The sequence below is a fragment of the Callithrix jacchus genome, chromosome 4 (assembly GCF_049354715.1).
Source record: "Callithrix jacchus isolate 240 chromosome 4, calJac240_pri, whole genome shotgun sequence".
NCBI classification, from domain to species: Eukaryota; Metazoa; Chordata; class Mammalia; order Primates; family Cebidae; genus Callithrix; species Callithrix jacchus.
The window spans coordinates 45,180,578-45,193,280 of record NC_133505.1 but is presented as its reverse complement, the minus strand read 5'-3'; the positions used below and the strand labels follow the sequence as shown (position 1 = coordinate 45,193,280).

The window sequence follows — 12,703 nt, the reverse complement described above, 5'->3', positions numbered from 1 at the left end:
CTCTGTTTTTACAGAACAACTTGAAAGTTACTTCCAACACATTATGAAATCATTTCTAAATATTTCAACATGCATCTCCTAAGCATAACGACTTATTCTATATAACCACTTCCATTGTTACCATATCCATTAAAATGAGTAATTATCTCAGTATTACCTAATATTCAGTCTATAGCCAAATTTCCTTAACTATCAAATTAGAAAAAAAAGACCGTATATATAGCTACTTAAAAATCCAGGATCCAACCAATGACCACACATTGAATTTGGCTGTCACTCTCTTTAATCTACTTAAATCCAGAACATTTTTCTTTTTTTTTTTTTTTTTTTTTTTTTTTTTTGCCTTTTAGGATATTGACGTATATGAAGCAGATACCTCCACATTTTTAAGCTGACCTCTGCTTCCATTTTCACTATTAGAAAAATGCCATAATCCTTCCTTTCTAAGTTTCTGGTACTCTCTCCCTCCCTCCCTACAGAGGTAGGCTCCTTTGGGGGTTGGGGAGAGAAAGGAGAGAAAGTTACTCACTTTCTTGTTTCTCAGGTCTCCATTCATTTATTAGCCTGTTGAAATCATATTTCTGCCCCCTCATTCCGCTGATACTGCTTTCACTGAGGCCACAGATGGCTTTCTAAACACCAAGTTTGAAGGATTTTTTTTTTCAGTTATTACCTTATCTGACCTCTCTGTAGCAGCTGTTGTCACCCCATTATCTATCTCCCTGAAGTATTCTCAAACCTTAACATAATTCTCTAGTTCTCTTCCCAAGTGCTGGTAACCACCACAGTTGTCCTTGACCTTCTTATTCCCTCCAACGCTTTGACCACCAGCTATTAGTGATTCCTAAATCTCTTCTCCAGTTCAGAACTCTCTCCAGGGTTCCAGACTCATTTATCCAGCTGCCTACCAGACATGGCGATCCAAGTCACCCATAGCTCCCTGTTTGTAATGTGTCTATTACCGAATTTACTGTTTTTCCCCTTCAATCCATTCCTCCTACTGCACTCCTTTTCTTAATGGAAACACTAATCCTCCAAATTTAAAAACTATTCCCCTCCCACCTCATTCTCACCAATGAAACTACCAGTAAGTCCTCTTGATTCTGCCTCCTATGTAATTCTCACATTCATCCCCTCCTCTCTACCTCTACAGTAACGCACAGTTAAGGCTCTCAACATCTCTCCTATGGACCATCACAAAGATGTAGTTAATCTCTATATTTCCAGTTCTCTTCTTCCCCAGTCCATCTTCTGCCTTGCCCAGTTTCTTATTTTTGTTATTTTTTGAGACAGGGTCTTACTCTTCACCCAGGCTGGAATGCAGTGACATGATCTCAGCTGACTGCTTCAAGTGATACTCCCGACTTCAAGTGATACTCCTGCCTCAGCTTCCCAAGTAGCTGGGACTACAGGTGCACACCACCACACCCAGCTAATTTTTGTATTTTTTGGTAGACACTGGGTTTCACCATGTTGGCCAGGCTGATTTCAAACTCCTGACCTGAGGTGATCTGTCCACCTTAGCCTCCCAAAGTGCTGGTATTACAGGCATGAGCCACCACACTCGGCCAGCTATTTTTTTTTTTTTAAACACAAATTGGTTCATGTTAAGCACCTTCCAAGACTCCCCATCCTCTGCTGGAGTACTTTAGCATGGTGACTAAGAACACAGGTACTAGAGTTGGAAAAAGCTGGATGCAAATTCTAGATTTTTCCCACTTACTGTGTGGCCATGACACTACTTAGCCTCTCTAAGACTTAGAGTTTTCATGTATAAAATGGGGATGATTTATGCCTACCCCACAATGTTTTTAAGAGAATTATAAAATGATGTAACACATTTATTCCAATAACCACACAAATTAAATACCTAATAACAATCATTTTAAGATAAAGTCCTAAGTCAAGCATGGTGGTTCATGCCTGTAATCCCAACAGTGGGAGGCTGAGGTGGGAGGACTGCTGGAGCCCAGGTCAAGACCAGCCTGGGCAACATAGTGAGACTTTGTCTCTACAAAAAAATAAAAAATAAAAATTGGCCAAGTATGTAGTGCACCCCTGTAGTCCCAGCTACTCGGAAGGCAGAGGTGGGAGGGTAGCTTGAGCTCAGGAGTTCAAGGCTGCAGTGAACCATAATCGTGCCATTGCACTCCAACCTGGGTGATAGAGTGAGACCCTGTCTTTTTTTTTTTTTTTTAAAGATAAAGTCCAAATTACTTACCATGGTCCTTTATGATCTGGTCACTGCCTACCTGTTCAGTTTCATTTCCCATTAATCCTTCCTCACATTCTACAGAGTCATACTGTTTCACATATTTTTGCTTTTGAATACACAAATAATTACCTTTGCCTAAAAAGCCTAGTGCTTTGTCCAATAAGTGAACTCTTTAAGACTCTGACCTCAGTTTTTGTCCTATGAACCTCTATGGCTTTGTATTACATCAATTTTCCTATCTCCCACCCTAAATAGTGCTTCTTGAAAACAGAGATAAATGGAGAAAACACGAAAAACTAAAACAGCCGTGAGAATTCATCTCAGACATGGAATCAGATTAATGTTGAACAAATTTATAGAAAGGACTTAGAGTTATCATTCCAAATTAATTGAATGTAACTCATGGTTTATTCATTTTATGCTTTATTCTTTTATTCTTTTTTTTAAAATGCAGAGGAAGCATCAATGTGATGAGTGTTTAATGTGAGCAGGTTAGGAATCTAGCACTTGGACATTGTTTTTGGTGTGTGGAGTAGCTGTGGAGGAACGGGTATTCAAAGCAGGTCTTGAAAAATGTTTCAGTCCAAGGCAGAAAAGGTCTGACAGGGAATCATGACCTCTTTCTGGTAGGCCAGTTGGGCTATGTGAACCTTTAGTCAAAGCTTCAATGCAGCAGAATTGAATTTAGTTATTATTTTAAAGGCACATCGTTCCCTAGAGGGAAATTTTGACAACTCAAATTCAAATAAACGAATTTATTAAGGGAGAGACGTCTATAGAAGATTCCACTAACTACCAAATGAGCAATCAGAAAAGTCAGAATACTAAGCATCTGGAAGTAGTTTCTATTATAAGGTGACTGATGACTAAATACTTCAAAAGAAACGTATTTGCAAATACTAAGGCTATGAGGGCTCTGAGACTAGAAAAAGTGTGGCCTGCACGGTTAACAGTCTTAAAGTACTACAAAACAAGACGCAGGTAAATTTCCTTCTACGAAGTGATTACAAACAATTATTTTATGTGTCAATAAACCAAGTAATATTTCTTTCTTAAATCCAGGATGCCAGGTTTATCACATACCAAGTACACGCTTAAAAATATTGTTGCCCCCTAACAATTATTAGAAAAAGATGTTTCAGAAGGGGGTGGGGAACCTAGTCTCAATTTCTCAAAAATTCCATCAAAAGGGCAGAAATCTGGACTTCGTTAGCAACGCTCAAGTTCTGGACACTGCTGTGATGCCTGAGAAACAAGTTCAAGCAAGGTCGACCTCGTTTTGCTCTCCCCGGCGGAGTCAAGGAAAGTGACAGATATCTTACGGGAGTCGACCCCGGGGGAGCTGCCGAGGATGCTGTCAACCTACGAAACTGGAGAGGCTCAGAAAATGGATCAGCGTTGGGACAGAGAGTGGTAGCAGCCGCAAGGGGTAGCTGTACGAGGATGTTAGAGAGGGGCGCGGCGGCGAGGCTGTCACAGGGCGGCCTCCCCCCACCCAGCCTCGGGCCCCAGTCACTCACATGCAGGGCCCGCGCCCCCTCGGGCTCCTCCCGCCTCGGGGACAGCCGCCGCCGGGCGAGGAGGATGGGCAACTTCCTGCTTCCGGGAGCGCGACCCGGAAGCAACTCGGACGCCATGGGCAAGGCCTTGCCTCTCTAGAGTAGTTCCTCCTCTGGACTAGCGCTTCCGCCCCAAACAGAACAAGCAGTGTTGTGGAGAGCGCGGGAGCTATCGCGATATCTGAAGACTGCATATTCTTGCTCCCCCTGGCGTCCTTCTGCCGCTCCGGCTCTTTCGCCTCAGTCCTAAATCCTTGTCTCCCTTATTTACCTGGACTGACTGACACAGATTACATAGCTGAACTGATTCATTAAACAAGCATTTACTGAGTCCCTAATACATGCCAGGCAGTGTGTTAGGCATGAAGGATGGGAGTAGAAGGGATACGTAAATGAAGAACAGCCTCAGAAGCTTCTACTCTTAGAGTAAAAGACAAACAAATCCTTCCAGTTTACACTCAGCCCACTGATTACTGAGAGCTTACTCTGTTGATAAAAGAAAAACTGCAGCCGAATTAAGTTTAAAGGAGTTTAACTGAGCAATGAATGATTCGCGAATCCGGCAACTCCCAGAATCGCAGCAGATTCACAGACTCTAGGTGTACCTGGTGGTCAGAACAAATTTACACACAAAAAAGGAAAAGTGAGGTACAGGAATCGGAAGTGAGGTTCAGAAACAGCGATATTGGTCATAGCTCGGTGTTTGCCTTATTTGAAGCAGTCTGAGCATTCAGCAGGTTATGAGTGGTTGAAGTAGAGCCACTGGGATTGGCCACCATTCAGTTATTGTTACTGGTGTATACTATTAAGTTAGGTTTTCAATTTTGTCTTTTAAGCTAGGTTACAGTCCATCTACAATGAATCGAATATAGAAGTACAGAGTCCTTCTCAGGCCATATTTAGTTTGCCTTAACAATTTCCCGCTTTTGGTCATTTTCTCCATTTTGAGAGATTGACGAAAACCTTAAGTCATTGATGTCACTATCACTGTTGTAAATGTATCTTTATGGTTTTAAAACCCACTGGGAAACAGTAGAATAGTGGGTTTTGCAAGGAGATAATAAGGACCGAGTAGAGGGTACCTCTTTATGCTGGAACATCCTGTTTATGGGAGAAAAACAAAACCTGTTCTGTTCTAGCATGTATGTGTTTTTTTTAAGCCTCAGCTTATGTCACATTTAGCATGAGTGACTCCATTTTAGTTTGATTTGTTGGGGCCCAGTGCATGAGCTCAGTCCAAAATAATGGCCTCCCATAATTTTGTTTAAAAAAAGAATTACCTCCTTTTGGCCAGGTTCTTACTTAGATGACAGTGTGACCAGAACTTAGGGCCTTAGCACCAGTCTCAGTTACCATGATTTTGGGTTTCCAGTCTCAGCATGTCATTGTTAGGTTATAGTGCCCTCATGGTCACACATTTCTTTCAGTTTTTGTAATTCCAGTTGAAGCAAGACCATTTGACATTCTAGAGATGGCTGCTTGAAAGCATTTAAAATCTTTGAGAAAATACAGTACACCAGGGAGAGTATTATTATGATTATCAGGAGGATAACAGCAAGAGTTTGAAGTATGTTCCTTACCAGAGTCCCAATAAGCCAAACCACCTAAAATTAATTAAAGAATGAGCTAGCTGAAGAGTCTACTTGCGTAAGTGGTCTTTTCATTAATTCCTTACAACTGAATTTTTATTTTTATTTTATTTGCTTATTTTTGAAACACAGTCTCGCTCTGTCACCCAGACTAGAGTACAGTGGCAGGATCTCATCTCACTGCAACCTCCATCTCCTGGGTTCAAGTGATTCTCTGGCCTCAGCTCCTGAGTAGCTGAGATTATAGGAACCTGCCACCATTCCAGGCTAATTTTTGTATTTTTAGTAGAGATGGGATTTTGCCATATTGGCCAGGTTAATCTCAACCTCCTGACCTCAGGGGATTCACCTGCCTCTGCCTCCCAAAGCGCTGGAGTTACACATGTGAGCCATTGTGCCTGGCCAGAATTTTTTATAACTTACATTTGATGTATTTCTCCATGGGCCACAGTGGCAGCAGCTGCGCAGGTACTTTTCTGTTTAGCCAATTCTATTATTTAGCATTATGTTCATAAGAGAATTTAAAGCCTGTTGCGGAACAATAGCCTTTAAAGTGGAATTTGCTGTAGGGCCTATTATGAAGGAGACATTTCAAATTATTGCCTCTTTTATTCTAAACCATGGAAAAAGGACCTAACAAATGATGTCTTTCTAGAAAAGTGAAGACCTCTTGTCAATGTTCTCTTTAATCCATGATGTGGGTTAACAGGAGGTTTGACTGATTATGAGGCAACATATGGTACCACTAAACTTTGTCACCTACATTAGGCCTTCATCTTTTATCTATTGAAGGATAAGGTTATTCATGTAAAGGGCTAGCTGCAAAATCCTTCACAAATAAAAGTATACCCTATAAGTGCACGTAATAGACCCCCTTTTAATTTCTATTGTTAATAGAGGCATAAACAAGGAAAAAATATTCAAAGAGTCTTGTGATATTAGCAGTTTTGATTTGTGATCTTGGGAAAAGCTGTTCACATCAAGGATGCCATCTTGTTCTGGGGAGAAACCTTTTGGTTAGTTTTACCTTAAGGGTTCCAGTGGGTGTACAGTTCCAGGAGTGTAGGAGGGACCCTTCTCAGTTGTGAGATAGGGACCCAAGATTTAAGGCTCCAAAGGTTTGCTGTAGTGTGAATAGCAAGGACAGTATTTCTTTTCTCTAATGTTCTCAGAAAATCCAGTCTTCAGCTTCTAGATTGTGAAGGGATTGTCCTCCGTGAATCTAAAAAGCTTTCTCTGCCTGGTGAAAATATACTATAATCTACTATTATAACATCAGCCCTGTTTCACAGTAAACCTTTTATACAACCAGAAAACATGCATTGAAAATGACAATAAAATGAAATCCCTTTATAAATGTTTAAATGGCCCATCAGGGCTGGGCACGGTGGCTCACGCCTGTAATCCTAGCACTTTGGGAGGCCCAGGTGGGTGGATCACCTGAGGTCAGGAGTTCAAGACCAGCCTGGCCATCATGGTGAAACCTCATCTTAAAAAAAAAAAAAAAAAAAAAAGATAAATGGCCCATCAGGTAGCCAAATGTATCTGAAGCTTCGACTCTCTTTCCAGGAATATGAAAACAAACATTGGATTTTTTTTTTAAACCAAAAAACATTTTTTCACTTAAAAAAAGTATTTAGAACACATAAAACAAGGCAAAATTTATCCTTTTTTCTCATCTTCTGGTATGGGATCTGTTGGTGGCTCTTCCACTGTTGCACTATTGCTCTCCAAGCCAGTGTTAAATATGAAGGCTTCACGAATTTGCGTGTCATCCTTGTGCAGGGGCCATGCTAATCTTCTCTGTATTGTTCCAATTGTAGTATATGTGCTGCAGAAGTGAGCACCAAACGTTGGATTTAAACTATTTCTACAATTTATAAGTTACCACATCAATATATTCAATTTGGATTATTTTATTTTTTCCAAAACCTTTAATAACAAAAGTTTTAAGAACTCAAGAAGGACAAGCTGGCTGTCCATGCTTAATGTTGGACTTATGTCCTCTTGAATACCAATTGTTTCTCCAATTTAGGTGTATAACACTGATAACTAATGGGTTATCATATGTAATTTGACTTAGACCATTCAAATTGTATATTTAAACAATTTTAATATTGGCTGATTTAGCATGATAATCTAGAGCTTAATTTTGAAAGGTTTGTCAACTACCAAAGGTTTAACATTGGATATTACAACATAGAATCTTAGGTTACCATAAGTCATTCATGTAGCCGAACTGATAACTTAACAATTTTTAAAGGAAAAAGGATAGAGAGGAGATTCAGCTTTCTAAACAAGACATATTGAAGATGGCATGAGGCCAACTGACTGTCTCCTTTCTTTCCTCCCCCACCATTTTTTTTGTAGTTTACTTAAAAGGTAAACAAAAACCTTTTGTTATCTTTTAATATTAAATAAAAATCCTTTTTAAAAGAGAAAACCAAATTTTATGTTTCCATTAGTGTATTTTTAATGTTAAAGCTAGTTTTTAATAACATTTTATAAACCTATTTTTAATTAGTTTGACCATAAGGTAAGAGTTTTATAAACATTTTATAACCCTTCACTATTATTTTTCTCAGAGCAGAGCAATCTTCTAAGAAAACTCTGTTGTGCTTTTATTCCAACGTCTAATTTATAAGAAAAAAGTGAATAATGTCATTTTAACTTTAGCCAATATGTTCACACACAGAATCTCTTATAACTAATTTTTATAAACCTTCCACAACTTGTTCAAACCTTTACTTTTATTTAATTTCAAACAATCCTTTAACCCTCTAACTTAGGCAAAAATTTACATTCCTGTATTTTCTTATAATCTCTTACAAAAAAAACACATTTCATTCTCCTTACACACCTTGCCTGTAAACTTTTTTTTTCAGTAGTCTTGATTACATATTATGAAGTTAACTCTTAGCAACTTTTTACTTTTGGTGAAAAGCTTTGTAAGTAAGGGATTTTAATTATGTAATATGTGTGGAGCCCAGGACCCAGACAGAAATGCAGATAAGGTGTGATTCTTTCCAACATCTAACTCTAGGTATCCCAGGCCTTACCTAGCTGTAAATTAGCAGGCAGGCTGTACATTTAAGAGTATAGTGGCATTTTATGAAGCATTTAGGAGGCCTAATCACCTTTAAATTGTACAACATTTCTGACATAAATTCCTTTTCATAAATTATTTCACGACTTACACAGACTATGTATGACATGTTTAGACTTTCTAACTTTCCCTAAACATCCCTCTTTTTAAACAACCAGTCATTTTACTTTAGGACAAGAATTTACCATACAACATCCTTTCTGATATAAAATCTATTTTCTTTATAACCTTTGCATAGCTAGGGGACATGGCTAATTCCATATATCCCCAGGCCTTATTGAGAATGTAATGTCTCCAAAATAAATTGAACAATTTTCAAAAGTCAATGCAGTTTATGACCTTAAAGCATATAGCAAACCTAATATCTGACCTATATAATTTAGATAAAATGTCTTTATTTTATCAATAATCTTTAAAGCTGTTTTTATTTCCCAAAGATTACTAAAGTTACATGAACTAAAAGGTATTACAGTTTTCATTTTGCTTTCAAAATATTTGATTTAGGCACTTATTTTTGTTTAAGCCAATTAATTAGAGTTCTTTTATATAAACATTACACACAACACTTATATAATTACACAGACAAACATAAGAAGATTACTACAGTAGTTGTAAGAGTTTTCATTTGCTGGTTTTTAAGTTTCTTAATTGGTACTGGTTTATGATGAAGTCCTTGGATGAACAGGGCCAGGAAAAGGGTTTCTGGTGCCTCCTCTTTTTCCCTTGGATTCCAGGCTGTTAGAGTGTGAATATCCACCTTTAATTAACCTGACTTTTAACCACAGCACTCTTTAATAAAGTCCTTTTAAAATTTCTTATTACTGATTTTGCCTGGGCCAAATGGCTGGTGTTTCTGGCTTTTGAACTTTATCAAAAGTAACCTCCCAAGTGCTCAAGGAAGGAAAATTTAAGATAGTCTGTGGAGGAGAAGAGACTACATAAGGTTTTGCAATATTAAACCAGAAAGGACTTACTTCCTAATCAGGGAATGGAACTGGGACTGCCAATGTGAAAGGTCAGTGAGCCACAGCACAGGGCAGTCTCTACTACCCTTCCCAGAAGGAGTCTATAGTAGTTAACTTTGAGCTTGCAGAGGCTTTTAACTACTCAAGATAGATAATTTTTAGAGCTAACTATGACATAAACCCTAAAATTCCTGTTCACTGGAAGGCAGAGACCAAGAGAAAGTACTGCCACATGATTACAAGGTCAAGCTCCCAAGGACATAAAACAAGATGGATACCCCATTCAGTTTTTTTGTTTGTTTCAGTGACCTGCAGGAAGGTTTGCTATTGACCAGCTTGCTGGGCCGTCTTGAGCAGCAACTTTATGGGGTCCTAAGCCCATGTTTTATCCTAAGATACCCCTCAACTCAGAAAAACAAATTCATAGCACAAATACATCAGTTTAAAACTAGCCTCAGATTTTTTTTGTATTAATCAAAACTTTACAGAAGAGATAAATAAACACTGATTTTTACCATTCATTCAACCATTTGCACAGAGAGAGAAGCCAAAAATCTGACTGGTAAGAAATTCTTATCCTTTTGTCAGCATGCCAGGCTTCCGGGTTCCCTTTTCCTGAGCGGCTCCAGTGACCCACCTTGCCGCACCATTGCACTGGGGGCAAAGCTTCATCATAAAGGAAATTTTTTTTTTGTCCTGGCCAGAGCAAAATATATGAGATAAAACATAGACATTAGTCACTCTGTTTAGCACCCAATATCAAATTGGCAAGGCTTAAATGTGTCCTCAGATGGGCCCCATCATCTTTAATCCAACTTCTGATTAGGAGTTTCAACATGTGGTTTCTGGGCAAGATAGTTGCCCTAAGTAACAGAAAAGACAAAAAAGGGAAAGGAGAGAGAGAAAAGCATTGCCTGTGACAGGGTGAGGAAGGGGAAGTGCTCAGGGAGGCCAGAGAAAGACCCACCCATTGCAGACACACCGAAAAGTTCAGGTGCCTGACGCTGCTGTCATGAATGGGATTTTTTCAGCAGTCCCATCGGCTCTCAAGTGTCCCCTTTTGGGCGAGGGAAAAGCTCCCCATGTCCCACAGTCCTGTATATGCCTAATCCTGTCACCCATAGTCATCAGCAAGGCTGCAAGTCAGATTATTCCAAAGAGAGTAACAGTTGACACCCTGTACTTCAATGCACTGTTGTTCATCTGGAACATTCCACTGTAAGTTATCTTTAGTAAGATTTTGCCATTTCTGTAAGACTTCACTGCCTCCCAGGCCTAATGTATAAGCCAAAAGGAACTCAGTTTTCCATACATTAAGGATCCCATTTTTACCTAAAATATTGGCTTTACTCTTGGGTTCTCTTGATTAACTTAGTCAATGATTTCTCTCCTACTTAAGCACACAAGAAAAGTGAAACAAAAAAGTAGAACACAAATATCCCTGTGAAATTTCAAAAGACAAATTTTATAACCCCTGCAATATTACTGCTTACCACCAGTTCCTTTCTGACCCAGTCAGATGTAAGAAGCCTTTAACTAGATCTAAACTAGTTAGTTCCCAGATCAAATCCTTTCCTGGACCCATCAAGTTTCTGTCACGACTCCAAACCCAGTTTGGATCAGAAATTTGCCTAAAGAAACCCAGAGAGCTCAAAACACAAATCCATGGAGCTCCGAAATCCAAGAGGACACTTACCCATGCTCCCCAGCTACTCTGAGAGATTAATGGACACGAGTGGGTCCTGCAGGTACCTTGCGTGTTCACTCAGTGCTCCTGGGAGTCGCTAGAAGCTCCACTTCAGATCCCAATCCTGACACCATTTAAGGAATTCTGAAGCCTTTATAACAATATCTCAGTAGTAATTTCACTAACAGCTAATGATTAATGAAGTTCAATGCTTTTTCCATATGTGTGTCATTTAGATATTCTCTTTTTGATATATTTTTGTGTTCAAATCTTCTACCTATTTTTTCTATTTGGCTATGTTTTCTTATTTGTAAAGTTCCTTACAGTAGATTCACAGAGACTCCAGGGGTGACTTGTGGTCAGAAAACATTTATAGACAAAAAAAAGTAAAGTGATGTACAGCAATCAGCGAGATTGGTTACATCTCAGTGTTTACCTTATTTGATTGAACATTCAGCAGTCTATGAGTTGTTGAAGCATGGCTGCTGGGATTGGCCAACATTCAGCTATTGTTACACGTATATACTAGTAAGTTAGATTTTCAAATTTTTCTATTAAGCTAGTTACCGTTCATCCACAAGGACTCAAATACAGAAGTACGGAACCCTTCTCAGGCCGTATTTAGTTTGTCCTGACCTCAGGTAATCCGCCTGCCTCAGCTCCCAAAGTGCTGATATTACAGGCGTGAGCCACTGTGCCCAACCTATTGTGTGCTTCTTATTACAGTCCTCATTCTACCATCCTATAGCTACATATTTAGTTGTCCACCTGTCCTAGAATGTGAGTTTCTTTAGGGCAGGGCACTGTGTGTGTGAGATTCATTTCTGTCTCCTCAGTGCCAAGTGACTGATAGGAGCTGCAGTAAAAGATTTAGGAAGAAAGCGACCTTGAGGGTGGCTTTTGAATATTCAGACATTGGAGTTGGGGAGTGGCACATGCCTTCCAAGATATACAGTAAGGAACTGCACAGAGTCCAGAGAAAGGCAACTCAAATAACAAAAGACTAAACAGACCAGGGATTAAGACTTTTCCATCTAGCTCAAGGGCCACAAGGTGAACATGAACTTGAGACTGCAGACGGTATAAAAAGTATACTTTACGTTAGCATTTGTCAGTTTAAAATGTAGTGTTCCGTTCATTATTCATTCAACAAAAGCTGAGCACCAGCTCAGCACAAAGATGAAGGAGGCCCAGCTCCTCTCTCAAGGAGCCGTCTAGTTTATCTTTACAACCTCATACCTCATTATTCCTTGTTGACAATTGGGGACAGTTAAACTGTCCTTAAGAGCACAAGTTCACCAGCTGTGGTACTTGAAGCAAGTCACTTAATCTGTAAGGCTCAGCTTCCTCAAAGTAAAATGGGAATGGTAATATCTAGCTTGTTGTTTTTAAGATTAAGCGTGAAAATACACAACAAAGTGCTTAGCTCTCTGCCTGGCACATGGTAAACATTCAACCATCATTATTAAGTGGTGTGCAAACCATCTATCCCAGGAATCATGTTAAGCCCTGTTCTTGCTCTGATCTCTTTGACCTGCTTTCTCTTGTCTCCCCTTTTCCTTATCTCCCATTTTCTTCCTGC

At 39.3% G+C, this 12,703-nt stretch overlaps 1 protein-coding gene and 1 non-coding gene across 4 annotated transcripts in view; both read right to left on the bottom strand.

The window, feature by feature from the left end:
• Positions 1-3,813, bottom strand: part of C4H6orf89 (chromosome 4 C6orf89 homolog) — a 44,423-nt gene extending 40,610 nt beyond the window's left edge. For all 3 annotated transcript variants that reach the window (XM_054253935.2, XM_035295500.3, XM_035295498.3), the window contains exon 1: positions 3,736-3,813. Coding sequence is in view for 1 of the 3 variants with exons in the window: in XM_035295498.3 (XP_035151389.1) it covers positions 3,736-3,737 (2 nt within the window). In the remaining 2 variants the exon portion in view is untranslated. The remainder of the gene's footprint in view (positions 1-3,735) is intronic.
• A 3,290-nt stretch (positions 3,814-7,103) lies between these two features.
• On the bottom strand, positions 7,104-7,210 carry LOC118153241 (U6 spliceosomal RNA). The gene has a single exon (XR_004742498.1). It is a non-coding gene; the product is annotated as a U6 spliceosomal RNA (small nuclear RNA).
• Between the last annotated feature and the right edge of the window lie 5,493 nt (positions 7,211-12,703).